General features: G+C 42.5%; 1 protein-coding gene across 4 annotated transcripts in view; it reads right to left on the reverse strand.

Moving 5' to 3' along the window:
- Positions 1–647: 647 nt before the first annotated feature.
- The window catches only part of SCUBE1 (signal peptide, CUB domain and EGF like domain containing 1), a 295,072-nt gene continuing 281,160 nt past the window's right edge, over positions 648–14,559 (reverse strand). For all 4 annotated transcript variants that reach the window (XM_034783550.1, XM_034783551.1, XM_034783542.1 and 1 more), the window contains 3 exons: positions 13,023–13,175; positions 11,516–11,595; positions 648–3,163 (listed from right to left, as the gene is read on the reverse strand). In XM_034783550.1, the coding sequence (XP_034639441.1) occupies positions 3,011–3,163; positions 11,516–11,595; positions 13,023–13,175 (386 nt within the window). In that variant the 3' untranslated portion in view covers positions 648–3,010. The remainder of the gene's footprint in view (positions 3,164–11,515; positions 11,596–13,022; positions 13,176–14,559) is intronic.

Here is a 14,559-nt window from a genome sequence, read left to right on the forward strand (position 1 = left end):
TTTAAATTATATGTCTTCTTCTGAGAATTTCAGTCAGTTTTCCAATATCTTTAAATTGCATTACGGTAATCATGACCAGTTCAACCATTTTGGATAACCTCTGGGACACCTTTGCAATGTTCACATCACTCTGAAATACTATGTTTCTTTGTAGTTGTCTTTGAGCTTTCAGATTTATACATGCATATTTGTGATCATCTATATAGATTCTCATATTATCCACTGCACTTTATTGTACAAACTATGTATAATTATTAGCATTTCTACTAGCCCCTGCCTCCCTACATTTAGCAAATGGTTTTTCCATTCTACAAATGCACTAGGACGAGCACTGATCATACATCCCTCGGGACACCCATCCTTGGACTCCTACTAGGCAATAGCGATCAGTTAAAAAATTAAGGCTACATCTACACTACGGGGGCGGTCGATTTAAGATACGCAAATTCAGCTACGTGAATAGCGTAGCTGAATTCGACGTATCGCAGCCGACTTACCCCGCTGTGAGGACGGCGGCAAAATCGACCTCTGCGGCTTCCCGTCGACGGTGCTTACTACCACCTCCGCTGGTGGAGTAAGAGCGTCGATTCGGGGATCGATTGTCGCGTCCCAACGGAACGCGATAAATTGATCCCCGAGAGGTCGATTTCTACCCGCCGATTCAGGCGGGTAGTGTAGACCCAGCCTAAGTTTATCATCCTTGAGGAAGAGATCTTATAAAAGCGAGCACAATGACATTCAATTCTGAAAGGAGAATTTTCCTTAAAAAAGAGGAAGCAACTCAAAAAGGCCCTTCAAACAAAAATGAAGAACTTAAAATCAGCCTGGTGACATTTCAGCACACTATAACAGAACAAACAGGAAAAAAGGCAACTTCCCTCTCCCCCAGAAGGCTAAATGGCCAGATTAAAAAAAGGGATTCAAACCAAACAGGTATCGTTCCGGAAATGGCAATCCAGCTCAACTGTAGCCAGGAGAAAGGAACGGAAACTATTGCCAGTAAAACGTAAATGGGAAATTAAGAAAGCCAAATGGGAGTTTGAAGAGCGATTAGCCAGACATAAAAACATATGCATATAAATTAGTGTAAAACATCTCTAAAGTATATATCAGAAGCACAAAGTCTTTGAGAGAATTCATAGGTCTCTTGGATTATCAGAGAGATAAGGGAGCAGCAGAGAAGCAAAGTTAAATGATTTATTTGCCACAGTCTTCACCACAAGAGATATTGGGGTGACACCTACTCTCCTTAGATAATAAAGAGGAGGGACGAAGGGGAAGGTGGTGAACTTCCCTAGTAGATTAAACAAATCCCCAGGCGGTACACATCCAAGAGTTCTGAAGGAACTGAAAAATGAAGTGGCTGTGGTGCTAACAAAAATATACAATCTCTCATTGAAATCCACTGTTATGTCAGTAAACTGATGGGGATTACAGGATTCTTGCACCTTCTTTGTATGCATCTAGTACTTGCTGCTGCCAGAAGATGGCCGCTAATCTGACCTACTATGGAAATTTCTTATGTTCCTGTGAAGCTAATGGATGTTTTAGGTGTGAATCTGCTACTGAAGTAAGTGGGAGTTTTGGGTGCCCAAGGAATGCAGGATCAGGCTACTAGTGTATATTTAATTAATTTAAAAATATTTAAAATGGATTGCAAAAATTATTTCTGTTTTTTCCCCTTTAGAAATTTGGCTTATACAAGAGGTATATTTCTGTAATGATTTGGTGATGACAAATCTAATGTAAAAGTTAATCTCTCCTGAAGTCCTATTCATTGCCCCTTTCTCAGGAGTAACTCCCATTGATTTTGACATAAGGAGTACCTGAATAAGGAGGAAGAATAGGACTATTTGCTGAATGAGATATTGTAAAGTAGTTAGCAAAATAATGAATTTTACATTAACTAAAATCTCTCATCCTTCCACCGAATAATTTATGCTTGACAAGACTGTCTAAGTGAAAGTTATTCTTTTCTTGTATCATAAAATTCAAAGATACTTCAGTTTGGGATAAACAGAAGTTACAAGCACTCGGAGAAGTTATTTAATCATCTAAGTGAAGTCACAAATAGATACGAGTAAATACTGTGCGTGGGAGTAGAGATTTAAGCCTGAGTAATATTTACAGTAACTAAAGATAATATTACTAATGTACCCACAAATAGAAGTATATATTTATATATTTATATATTGTACTTAATTAGATGCTCTAATAAGGAAAAGAAAAACGGACTACTACTTTTTTTTCTTTGTTTCTCATCCACCCTATTGTAAAAGTCTTCAAAGAGACCCAATGGCACACAAAATTCCATGACTGTATCCGCAGCAGGACAGGTAGTGGTAGACCTTTGAAGAAGGCTATAATAGGGCAGATAAAACAGAGAGGGCATGGGATTCAATCTTGTATAATCCATAAAACAAAATTATACATCCATTTCCTTTTTTTTCTTTTTTTTTCTTCCTTTTTTTGGTTTATACTAGAACAAAGTCTCCACAAAACCACAAATGGGAAATAACAAAATTTAGATTTTTTTTGTTTTCTTCTAAAATTTCAAATATAAAGTTCAAGTGCAATTCAAAATCCAAATAGTATTTATGCTACATACTCCTTTCTATCACAAAACAGGTAGTTTGTTTAACCAGTTCGAATAGGTTTCTTCTTTGCTTAGAAGAAAACTATTTTCGCTAGAAAATAAAAAGGCTTAGAAAATATATTTTTTAAAACAAACATTTTCAAATGAAACATGAAGACACACTAGTGCAGACACAAATTTGGATCTTCAATTGGATGCACTCAAGGATCCACAAGTATCTTCTTTGAAGTAAAAATCCCATTCAGAATATTGGCTTTTAACAATTATAAAACATTATACTTATTCTTCAATATATAATTGAAAATAAAGACTGCAAAAAAATAGCCTTCCAATTAGCAAATGTTTCTACTGTGGAGTAAAATACAATATTTGACAGGAATGCAAAATAACCCCAAATTGAATATCACTAGGAAGCTATTTGTATGGTCGTAGAAATCTGGAAACTTTTGATCGCAGTAGCTTTATAAATGATCGTGGGAACATCTCCTTTGACTCTTGTGCTGTGTACTTGAAATAGTTTTGAGGATGTGCCAATACATCAAAGAGAGCTTTGATCAATTTCTTGTCCTAGGAGAGACAAAGTATATATTAGACACATGTTGTGATTGTGTTAGTTTTTGCACAATTTTTAAAATCAATGTTCACTATGATTTTCTTTGGCAAAAGTTACCATTAGGCAAAGCAGGTTAAGCATGCTCAAGTCCATGTTGCTTGTTGCATATTATACCATAGGCAGTTTACTAACTTCTCCATTTTAACACGTGTAATTAGTGCTTATGGTAGGGGCCAGGTTGATGCATTCAAGCATCTTGTTAATCACAAAATGTGTACAATAAGGGCAATAGTATGCCCCGATTCAGCACAGTACTTAGGCATATGTCAAACCTTACACATGTAACTAAAGCGAGACAGGGCCTGAGGGACCTCAAATCTCACTGACCAAATCCTTGGAGGACTGGGCCTCCAAAATGCCAGTTGTGGTTGGTGGTTATTTTGTGATGTCTTCGGTGGTTATTTTGTGATGTCAAGACTGAACTCATCAATTCACCATCTCTTCTAGGCATATAACAATGAACATTGGCCACCAGAGACATGGCATGATTTGAAGCAGTTCCTGACTCACTTTATATTTTGTAATTTCTAAGTCAATTTTGATCTTGCTCGGGATATGATCCAACACGCATTGAAGTCAATAGAAATATCCCCAGGGACTTCAACAGGCATTGGATGGGGGCCCGAACACAAGCGTAAATGAGGAGTAATAGCAATGCACTTACACTGGAGTACAACGGGCCCTATATTATTACTCTCATGCAGGACTAATGGGGCACACAAACCGCCCACAAGGCAGGAAGAGGTTAACGGGTACCAAAGGCCCAATCAGCCCAAACAGAGACACCTGGAGCAGGAGACAAGCTTTCAGGGAGGGGCTTAAAAATAAGAGCGCTGCTCAGTTGGAAGAAGCAGACACAGAGAGCAGATGTAGCGCTCTCACTATGGGAGAGGCAGCTAGCTAGGGCCAGGCACTGGGGAAGACTGGTGCCTAGCAGATCTCCCAGAGAAACGGGAAGAGTTTATGTTGCTTCATATTTGCTGTGATTTTGAGTGCCCTGGGAGGATAGACCTGTAAGAGACGTAGCTGGAAAGCTAACTCAGAAGGAGTAGGGGGCTGGATGGAGCAGCTGGGAAACTGAGGCTGAGTGGCTGCTGTACTCTACAATACTGCAAGAGGGTGCTGTGGTCAGAACATGCTATAGCACGTATTGGAACATGCAGGTCGGTGATCGGCCACTGGAGATAAGGGGAAATGTGACTATTGACTGACACCCCACCCAGTTTGGGTAATCAGGAAAGATGGAGAAGGTGATATGTCTGTTGATGATGGTGCAGCAGCAGTTAACTGTGCTACTGTGGTAGCAGGAATAGCAGCAGACCCAGCTGTCCTCCTGCAATTGATGGAGAGCCTGCAGAAACAGAAGGGGGCACACTTTGTCACTCAGCGGTGGTGGCAGAGGCCCAATTATAGCAACAAGAGTGGCTGTGGAAGCAGCTAGGCCATGGAGTTCTGGGGACTTTCGCTTCTACTGGAAAGAGTAGCTTAGGCTGCCTGGTCCCTGGCCTGGCAAAGTTGGGGGCCAGAGGATGACCTGCAGTCTTTCCTCTGTACCCTTGAATGAGTGGCTGGCAAGAGCCTACTTGGGGAGCCCCCATAGCACTGTTTCTGACGGGTGAGGCGCAGGCAGCCAACCGAGTGGCAAGTGACGAGCAGGTGGGCTCATATCCTATGGTGAAGGCTGCCATCATGGATAGACTGGGACTGACTTCAGAGATGTACTGGCACCATTTCAAGGCTGAACCATTCCTGCATAGAGCATGACCACAGGCTCAGAGGTTCTGGCACTTTGCTGCCCAGTGGTTATGCCCAGAGACTAATTCCATACAGAAAATCATGGCAGCTGAAGGAGCCAAGTGGCCTGAATGGTCTGGCAGACTAGGAGTGTCTCATCGGGGGAGACCGGAAGAAGGGATACCCCAATCTGGGAAGTTTCAGGGAAGTTCTTGATGGGAGAGAGTCCCAAGTAACTTGAAACAGGAGGATACACAGGTTCTAGCAGGGCTACTCCAGTCAATCCTGCAATCTAGGGAGAGTGCTTCTGTCCTTCTGATGCAGCTAGGCTGGGCATATCAGGAGAGACTGCCTGATCACAGGTGCTGGAACTAGGGGTGCTACTGCACCCCTGGCTTGAAGTGATTTCCATAATGTACAGAGTCTACAGTTTAGTTAAATGGCTCTCAGCATCCCCACTATACAAATTGTTCCAGCACCCATGGGCCTGATAATGGAGTGCGATTACCTGGGCTGTTATTACAGCCAGGTTTGTGGCCTGGGATCCTTTCTGAATGACACTGGAGCACAGTCATATGTGGTATCTATTGGTCTGGGAAGAGTGTCAATGAAAGGCCTCATGGGCTCAGGTTACAGGCATACCCTTGACCAGGAAAATGGGGAGTTGGCAAAGATGATGGACCAGCTCCTCCCTGAAAACATCTCATGTGTACATGGCAAGAAGTAGGTTTACCCCACGGCAGAGGCTGAGCTGGGGCTACTGGGCTGCAGAGGTCAGCTATATATTGCAGTAATATGGTGATATTACCAGCTTGCGTGGCTGGTGATCTTTGGAAGAGAATGGCATGATATCCCAGTTCTGATGTGGAGGAAAGTAGCACAAAAGCTGGCAGAGAGGTAAAGTGTCATGAACCCAGAGCAACAGTCTTTGTGAGTGAGCCAGTGTATTTTTTATTCCTGCTAATACACTTCATTTCAGCAGGCAGCTGGCCTCTTTTCATGAAAACAGTTATTATATGTCAGCCACATCATGGAAGTCTCCCAATTTATAGACCTTCCTAGGTGGTAGACCACACTGGATCTTTCCTTACACCTTCAGCAATGCATTTTGTAGAAAGCGATAGTATACTTAGTTATGGAGATATACCTATCTCATAGAACTAGAAGGGACCCTGAAAGGTCATCAAGTCCAGCCCCCTGCCTTCACTAGCAGGACTAAATACTGATTTTGCCCCAGATCCCTAAGTGGCCCCCTCAAGGATTGAGCTCACAACCCTGGGTTTAGCAGGCCAATGCTCAAACCACTGAACTATCCCTCCCCCCTTGTCCTCTCTGACAGTGTATCTGTACTTTGCAGGTGGGAATCTGGCCTACAAACAACAGTGGAGGATGTCATTCTGCCCTCTTGGCCCACCAGGAGTGTGAATGAATGCCCATTGTTGCCTTCTTACTGCAGTCACTTAATAGACACTATGAACTTAAAAATCAGACCTCTGTCTAACATTGTGTGGTAACACCTCTTATCAATTCAAGAGATTCGGAAAAAAAAACAAAGGGTGAATTTTTGGCCTCATTGAAGTCAGTGGCAAATTTCCCACTGACCTAAATGAAGCCAGGATTTCAGCCAGTGTTTTCCCCTGTTTTTTCATTTCCTTTGTTTTGTCCATTTGACATTTGCTTTGCCCAAATAGTCTGTCAGTTTATTTCCCCTGTTGATTGTTTGGGTCTTTCACACAGCAACATGGGAGTGAAAAGCATGTAGACAAAAAGGAAAATTTGGTTGTGAAAAATTTACAGAATTTGTCTTGAGGACTCAAGGGCAGGAGTAGGACATGAAACTACTTTTGTCTCACTTTTAAAAAATTGACTAGATTTTAAGCGGACTAAGTGCCTTTGTCGTATAGATGGTTTGGGTCCAGGGTAACATCAGCTGAGCACAGTTCCTCTCACTAGTAACTATTTAAACCTCTAGACACAAAGGTCACTCTAGATGCAGCATATTAAACTACTGTACCTACCCTGTTGACATTAAACACAGCAAGCTTTTTATCTTTCAGCCACTACCCTAGTTTTTCCCCTTCTGTAAGAACTCAAGGAAGGCCAAATCTGCAGGCTCCAAGAAAGGTTTTGGAAAGTCCTGTATGTTGTGGAACTGGTCTGGGTGATCTGTGTTTGCAGGAAAGGCAGGATGATGATTGGTTGAGCTAGCAGAGAGGAACATTTTGGAAGGGGGACAGTGGAAGAGGCCTGGGGATTTGGCCAGGGAGTCCACACCAGTGGGTATTTTAGCAGATATAACCTTCCAAAAAAATCCAAGTTCAGACATCTGAGCGTGGACAGACAAAATTGAGGGCATGGCTACACTTGCAGATGTAGAGCGCTGTGAGTTAAACCCGCCTTCGGAGAGCACAGTAAGGAAAGCACTGCAGTCTGTCCACACTGACAGCTGCAAGCGCACTGGCGTGGCCACATCTGCGGCACTTGCAGCGGCATTGGGAGCAGTGCATATGGGCAGCTAGCCCAGCATGCAAGTGACTGCAATGTGCTTTTCAACTGGGGGGTGGAGTGGGGAGGAGTGTGACGTGTGTATGTGAGGGAAAGAGACTGGGGTTTTGGGGGGCTGAGAGCATGTCAGACAGCAGCAAACCTCCCCCTCCCCCCGCCTCTCTCTCTCTCACACACAGCATTCCACAGTAATGGCTTGCATGCCGGCTGTCAGAAACGGAGCTTTGAAAAGTTTCAGAGTAGCAGCCGTGTTAGTCTGTATCCGCAAAAAGAACAGGAGTACTTGTGGCACCTTAGAGACTAACAAATTTATTAGAGCATAAGCTTTCGTGGACTACAGCCCACTTCTTCGGATGCATATTGGAGCTTTGAAAGGGCATTTCTGCATTCCTACAGGAGTTCAAAACAATGACAAGTGTGGCCACTTGACTTAAGGGGATTATGGGATGTTTCCGGAGGCCGATCAGAGCGCAGTAACCCAACACCTTGTTCACACTGACGCCCGGGTTTTGTAGCCAAGGCGCAGCAAATGTTATTCCACTCTCCGAGGTGGAGTACCAGCAGCACTGCAGCCGCGGAGTCAGAGCGCTCTACGTGCCTTGTCACTGTGGACGGGGAGTGAGCTCGGGCGCCCGGGGCTCCTTTATTGCGCTGTAACTCGCAAGAGTAGCCAAGCCCTGACATGCAAAGGAACCAACAACACCAATTTACAGCAGTGATTAAAGGTCATAGTGTATCTGATTCAAATTGACCTCACCTGACCTCAGGAGCCTTAAGTGGACAGTGTCACCTGGCACAGTTAGGATTGCCAACTTTCCATTTGCAAAAAACCAAACACCCTTGCCCTGCCCTCGCCCCACCCTTTCCCTGAGGCCACACCTCTGTCCCACTCCTTCTCCAAGACCCCACCCCCGCTCACTCCATCCCCCCTCCCTCAGTTGCTCACTCTTGTGACGTTACACCCCATATTCTTTATGGAAATATGCTTATGATATGGATATGGCACAACTGAGATATATTTTATGCAAGATGGGTCTTGTAAAGGTATCATTGGAAAGGTTATAATTTACTGAATGTGATTAACCAATTTGCATGTATGTATCATTTCTGTATCTAAAGTTAGGAATATTGGCTTTGTAAGAATTACAACTGGACGTGTACTTGGGAAATATCCACCAGAAAACAGGCCATCAGCCTTGATGGGCCATTAGGAAGAAACAATAAGACTTTGAAGATACTAATCTCTCTCCTTCCTGAGAAGCCTCCTGGGACATTGCTTTGACACTACAAGGTCATGTGGTCATGTCACCTGGTACTAAACACCACCTCGGACACTGCTGGTACTTTCCCACTGGAAACAAAGGCTTCCCGCCTTATGTAAATTCTATTTAAGACTGGGGAGTAAGGCAAACAGGACTCTTCTCCATTGCCTTCCAGCCCAAGAAGATTGACTGCTGAAAGTACCTGAAGAGACAAAGGAACTGAGCAGTGGGAAGTTCAGCTGTCCCTGTTCGGGGTGCAGACTCCGGGTGGCGCTTATCTCAAGCGGCTCCCATAAGCGGCTGGCATGTCCTGCTCGTAGGTGGAGGGACCAGGGGGCTCTGCGTGCTGCCCTCGCCCACAGGTGCTGCCCCTGCAGGTCCCATTGGCCGCGGTTCCTGGCCAATGGGAACTGTGGAGCTGATGCTCGGGGCGGGGGCAGCACGTGAGCCCCTGTGGCCACCCCGAAGCCAGAGGGACATGCTGGCTGCTTCCCAGGAGCTGTGTGGAGCCAGGGCAGGCAGGGAGTCTGCCGCAGCCCCGCTGCTCCACTGACCGGACTTTTAACAGCCAAGTCAGTGGTGCTGACAGGAGCCACCAGGGTCCCTTTTCAACCGGCCGTTCTGGTCTAAAAGTGGATGCCTGGAAACCCTAAGCACACTCTGTGATCAAATGCACAGGATAGGGGAATTAACAGGAACAAAAATAAATCAAAGTAGATGGAGGTGACACAAACCTAATTTACTGGTGTCTTCAAACTACTCTTATTAATGTTTGAGAGGTGGCAGTTGTACATGTACAGCAACCGCTTTTCATAAAGTTTCTGTAATATTTATTGCTGTAAGTCATTGCAAGCAGGTGGTAATATACAAAGATATCTTCAGGGGAGATACAATCATAATAATTAACAAAATGCTCAGTAAAATGGAATTACAGCTTCTAGCAATTTGCCTGGAGAACACAGGGCATGGTTTTGTTCAACATGGGACAGGGGTTTTTCACCACGTCTGTAACAATAGTTAGGCCTTTGCATTCTCTTCCCTTTCTTTGGGATAATAATTCCTGTCACTCCAGGCCACGTATTTACTCTCACAGGTTTGTGGTTTTACAGCAGAAACACTGAGTTTTGTCTTTTGTGTTGCTTTGTTTGCTGTGGCTTCCAACCTTTCCTCTTCGACCTTTTTAAAAAACAAATTCACTTTCTTAGCGGTGTGTGATGTGGGTGAGTCTTGTTGAGACAAGACAACTGTTTGGATAGATACTTTTTGTTACATGTATATAAATCTAGCTCCGTGACTCATTTAAATAAGTGCCACATTCACACTGAAGAGTGTGTTCAAACAATACCTTTCCTTGACAGATTAACTCTTCTACTGATATATTAGTACGTAATTGAGCAGCTTATTTAGGTCCTGATTCAGCAATGTACATAAGAACATGCTCAACTTTAAGCATGTGAGTAGTCCCATTAAAGTCAATAAGACTACTCGTGCTTAAAGTTAGTCAAATGCTTAAGTTCTTTGCCGAACTGGAGCCTTAAATAGGTGCTAAACTAGCAGTACGCAGCCAATTCAATCCAATCTGCTTCATGGGCATGGCAAGCCAGACAAGTGTTGCCAAAGTGTATCCAATTGATTCAAAGCTACATGTGACATGTCAGGTGAGCCTCAGACAGGAGTGGGACCAATCCGCTGGGGATGAAAAACAAATAGCTAGTGAAACCAGGCTTCCCACTGCTCACTGGCAATACATTGACAGACAAATGCCTTTTCACAGTTAGTTTCTGAAGTAATCCCAAAGCGAGAAATATTGCACAGGGGGTGGGGGTGGGGGGGAGGGAGACAGCATCTTTGGAAGGACTTTCCTTAGGTCCAGAATTCTTCCTGAAGCAGAAAGAACGGCATGATCCGGCCAAAACGATACATGATAGAAATGTTTCTAGCTTCCCCTAGGGAGAGTCTGGACATTAGTTTAGGTTAAATCAGACCATCAGACACCTCAGAGCATACACCTCATAGTTCCCTGAAAGATGAAGTAAATCATTCCAGCTGCTGCACTTGCCTGATGGCCTATGTCCATGGCAATCCCTGCACGAAGGACCTGATTTTCAAAGCTGCTGAGCCTTCACAGTTCCCATGGGCTGGAGCAGTATTTGCACAGTCACCATCATAGTGACATAACATGAGTTCATTTGTATAGCCACTTCCCTACTAATATCTTCATACAACCACCAATTCTAACCCCTGTGTAGCACTTCTGTCATGTCAGTAGCATGGGCCCAAACCAAACCAGGGGATCCAAACATCATAACTAACGATTCACAGTCTCCCAGGATTTTTGCATTTGGGTTGGAATTTTGCAGCTTGGCCCCGTTAACACTTGGGCTAAATGTAGAGAATTCAGAAGCCAACTGCGCTGATTGACTAGTGCTATCCACAGAAGGTGCATGTGAGGGGAAGCTCTTTATGGAATATTCTATTCCTTTGTTCCTGTTGGCAGTTTCATTCTTTTAGTTCAAGTACAAAGATTATACAGACATTAACACGTCTTTATAAATTGCCTCCTCCTTACCTGTTAATTAGAGCTCTATTGCTAATCTGAATTCCAATATTTTTCATAGCTATGCATGTGGGGAAGGAAAAATATTGGCGCAGAATTTTGTTCTCAAATCCTGAACATGGTGACTAACAGACTCAGTGATGCCAGCTAGCTAGAGCTGGAACTCTTATCTTAGCACTAACATAGTCTACGTATGTGTCAGTAAACTGAATAGTTGGCCTTGCTTAGCTAAAGGAAAGTGGACATACTTTTAGAATTTCTTGATGATTTTCTGATGCATATAATCGTCCATCTCGAACAATGTCTTCTATCAGCTGTTGGTAATCCTCTGAAAAATAAAGAGTTAAGGAGCTGATAAGCAACAGTTTGTGATACCATCACAGAGGTTAGTATCCAGACAGCTGCTAACTAGCCAGAAAGCATTTGAGAAGCAAATTTAGTTTTATACTCATTCAGTGACTCCAGTACCACGGCAATTTAATATAATCAACTTAGTACTTTGAGCTCTATACTGCCTTCCAACTGAGGTTCTCGGTTTTCTTTATAAATGTTAATTTAGCTTCACAAAACCTTTTATAAGGCAGGTAAGTATTATTATCCACATTTTACAGATAAAGAAACTGTGGCACAGAGATAATAAGTGACTTGTCAAGGTTATATGGGAAGTCGGTGACCCAGCCAGGAATAGGTTCCATATCTTCTGACTCCCAGACCCGTGCCTCCAGACCATCTCTCCTCTTGACCTTTAAATCACCTCCCGCATCCCCAACCTAATTCCAGACTGACTAACAATTCAGAAAATTGCATTAGTGTTTGGGAAAAGACATGCGCTAATGAAGAAATTCCTCCATACTTTTAAAACAGTAGCGTAGCTCAGCTTCTCCCTCGACGCCATGCCCTCTTTCTAGCCCGGTTCCCCCAGACACAGGGATTCACCTGCCGAGCTGGGCATGCACATTGGGCAGCTCAAAAAGGCAAGGCAGAGCTGCCGGAGCATAGCTTTCTGAAGGGCGGGCGCATAGCTCCGTCCTGGATTTCAGGTGCCCAAGGGGTGCTCCATGCCGCTGTGGCAACACTACAGCCCTGCTCAGAGTTGGGTGGGCCTGGATGCTACGCCCCTGTTTTAAAAGGAAATTTCCCCTTGAATATATGCCAAAGAGGCATCTTTGACATATTTCCAGATGAAGATCAAGACTTTGGTTAGTTTTATAAGGGTTGCTGATGATTTTCTTTATTGTATGTTGCAAATGAGAGCTGGTTAGTTATTGGAGATTTCAGTTTCCACTGGAATTATTTGTCTATGCTAGCTTTGTTTTTCAACAAAGTCATATTTTTAATTATATTTTCTTGGGCACCAATAGGCCTTCATGAATGGACTTTCTATAAACAAAGAGCTATTATCAATAGTATTCTCATTATCATGATGATAAACAATGATTAACAAAGAGTTTCACTGGCTTTAATGGTAGCAGGCTCAGACTCAAAGGGTTCTGTATATATCTTGTTGGAGTAAGAATAAGAAAAGGTAATACATCTTAGGTATAGACCTAAAAATAAAAAAAGGGAAAAACATGGAAGAAGACCCAAAACTTTTGACAGTCAGCACTAGAATAATTCACTGAAAAAACAAAAATGAGTCACATCAAGTTCTTTATCCTTCCCATTTCCCAGCTCCAGTCAGTACAAGATAGATTCAGACACACAGGTTTCTAAATTCAGATATAACACAGAGATGGAAAATGACTGCAGTCTTACCATCATATGTCACATATGGGACTTGAAATCCTTTGCCACTGTTTCCCTCATTTGATTTGAACTGAATCCATAGCTTTCGTGATCTGGAGGTAAATGCTATTGGTCTCTCATAAGTCTGACATGTTTCATATGTGGTAATTGACGTAGGGGAGGCTAGAAAAATAAGTAAATAAATGAAAGATCTTTGTAACATAACCTTCCCTTTTTGAAATTTTGAAATATTGTGTGCAATGGAAATTCCAAAATATTTTGCTTCAGAAATATCAAAGCAACCTTAAGTAAAAATTTTGTTTCAATATCAAAAAACTGTGATCATATTCAATATTTATGAAGTATTAGATATTAAAGCCAAAATGAAATGGAAAAATCAAAACAAAACACAAACGTCAAAATGAAAATACTCCATTTCGATCATGAATCATTTAGTAACCTTTCTATCAACAATTCTGTCAAAATTGACATGCTCCTATGGAATATTTTGATTTGAACACAACAGTTTTTTGACGGAAAATGCTGTTTTCATCAAAAAAATTTCAACCAGATCTAATTATTATGACTTATATGCCAAGGAGATAGGGCACAGTGTGCTAAGCACTATCCAAACGTATTAGAAAGAGGCAGTCCCTGCCCCAAAGAGCTTATTCTCGAAGACAAGCTCATAAGACTCCCAACTTTGGTAGTTAGTCTGATGGCACCATATTGGCCATCATATTAGAGCAAATCATCACACTGCAACTGACATTTTGGGGAACGAGGAAGGACCCCACAAACACCCCAAGAAGCAGTGACAGTGCTTCAGATCCCACAAATAACATAGCAGATGGCAGCCCTAAGGAGAAGCCAGTGTTTAAAAAGTAGGCATTTTTACCTAGTTTAAAAGTGATCTGTAGAATTCATATCCACAGGATAATATAGGACATTACATTACTGTTGTAAGTTTAAAAAAAGAATTAGGTTTTATGGAGCTGATCTGATTCCTATTGAAGTTAGTGTTAACAGTCCTATTGACTTCAGTGGGATTTGAATCAGGCCCTAAATGAGTTCCCAGATAGAATCAATGTTAACCGGGAGTTAAGACTGAGCACCTATCAATAACTTAACGGTAACAACATTACAGGGATATTGTAATTATCCCCCAAACAAGTCTTACAAAACCAAGAAATTCAGAGGCAAGGTGAAATGTGAGAGAAAGCCAAACATGCTAAGGTACAGAAATGCACAGTGAAAGCTCCCAACAGGCTTAACTGTGCCCTGTAGTGATGCTATGTAATAACCATACAATTAAGATTAGCATATAAAAGAGTTTAAAATCCTGGATTAGATTAAATTGATTTTAATTACATTATTTTTCCCCTTTTTTATGGAGTCACTACAGAGCAGAGTTAAGATTGTATTCAAAGAATAAATGCTGTATTCTAATAAAATGGTTGGATTACTGCTTGAAGAACACAACTCAATTCAACCTTAACTAAGGAACCATGACCAGCACTTCCATAATAAAAATAGCATGTGAAGTTACAGGAGCTAGGATAAACAT

This window comes from Trachemys scripta, chromosome 1 (assembly GCF_013100865.1).
Source record: "Trachemys scripta elegans isolate TJP31775 chromosome 1, CAS_Tse_1.0, whole genome shotgun sequence".
NCBI classification, from domain to species: Eukaryota; Metazoa; Chordata; order Testudines; family Emydidae; genus Trachemys; species Trachemys scripta.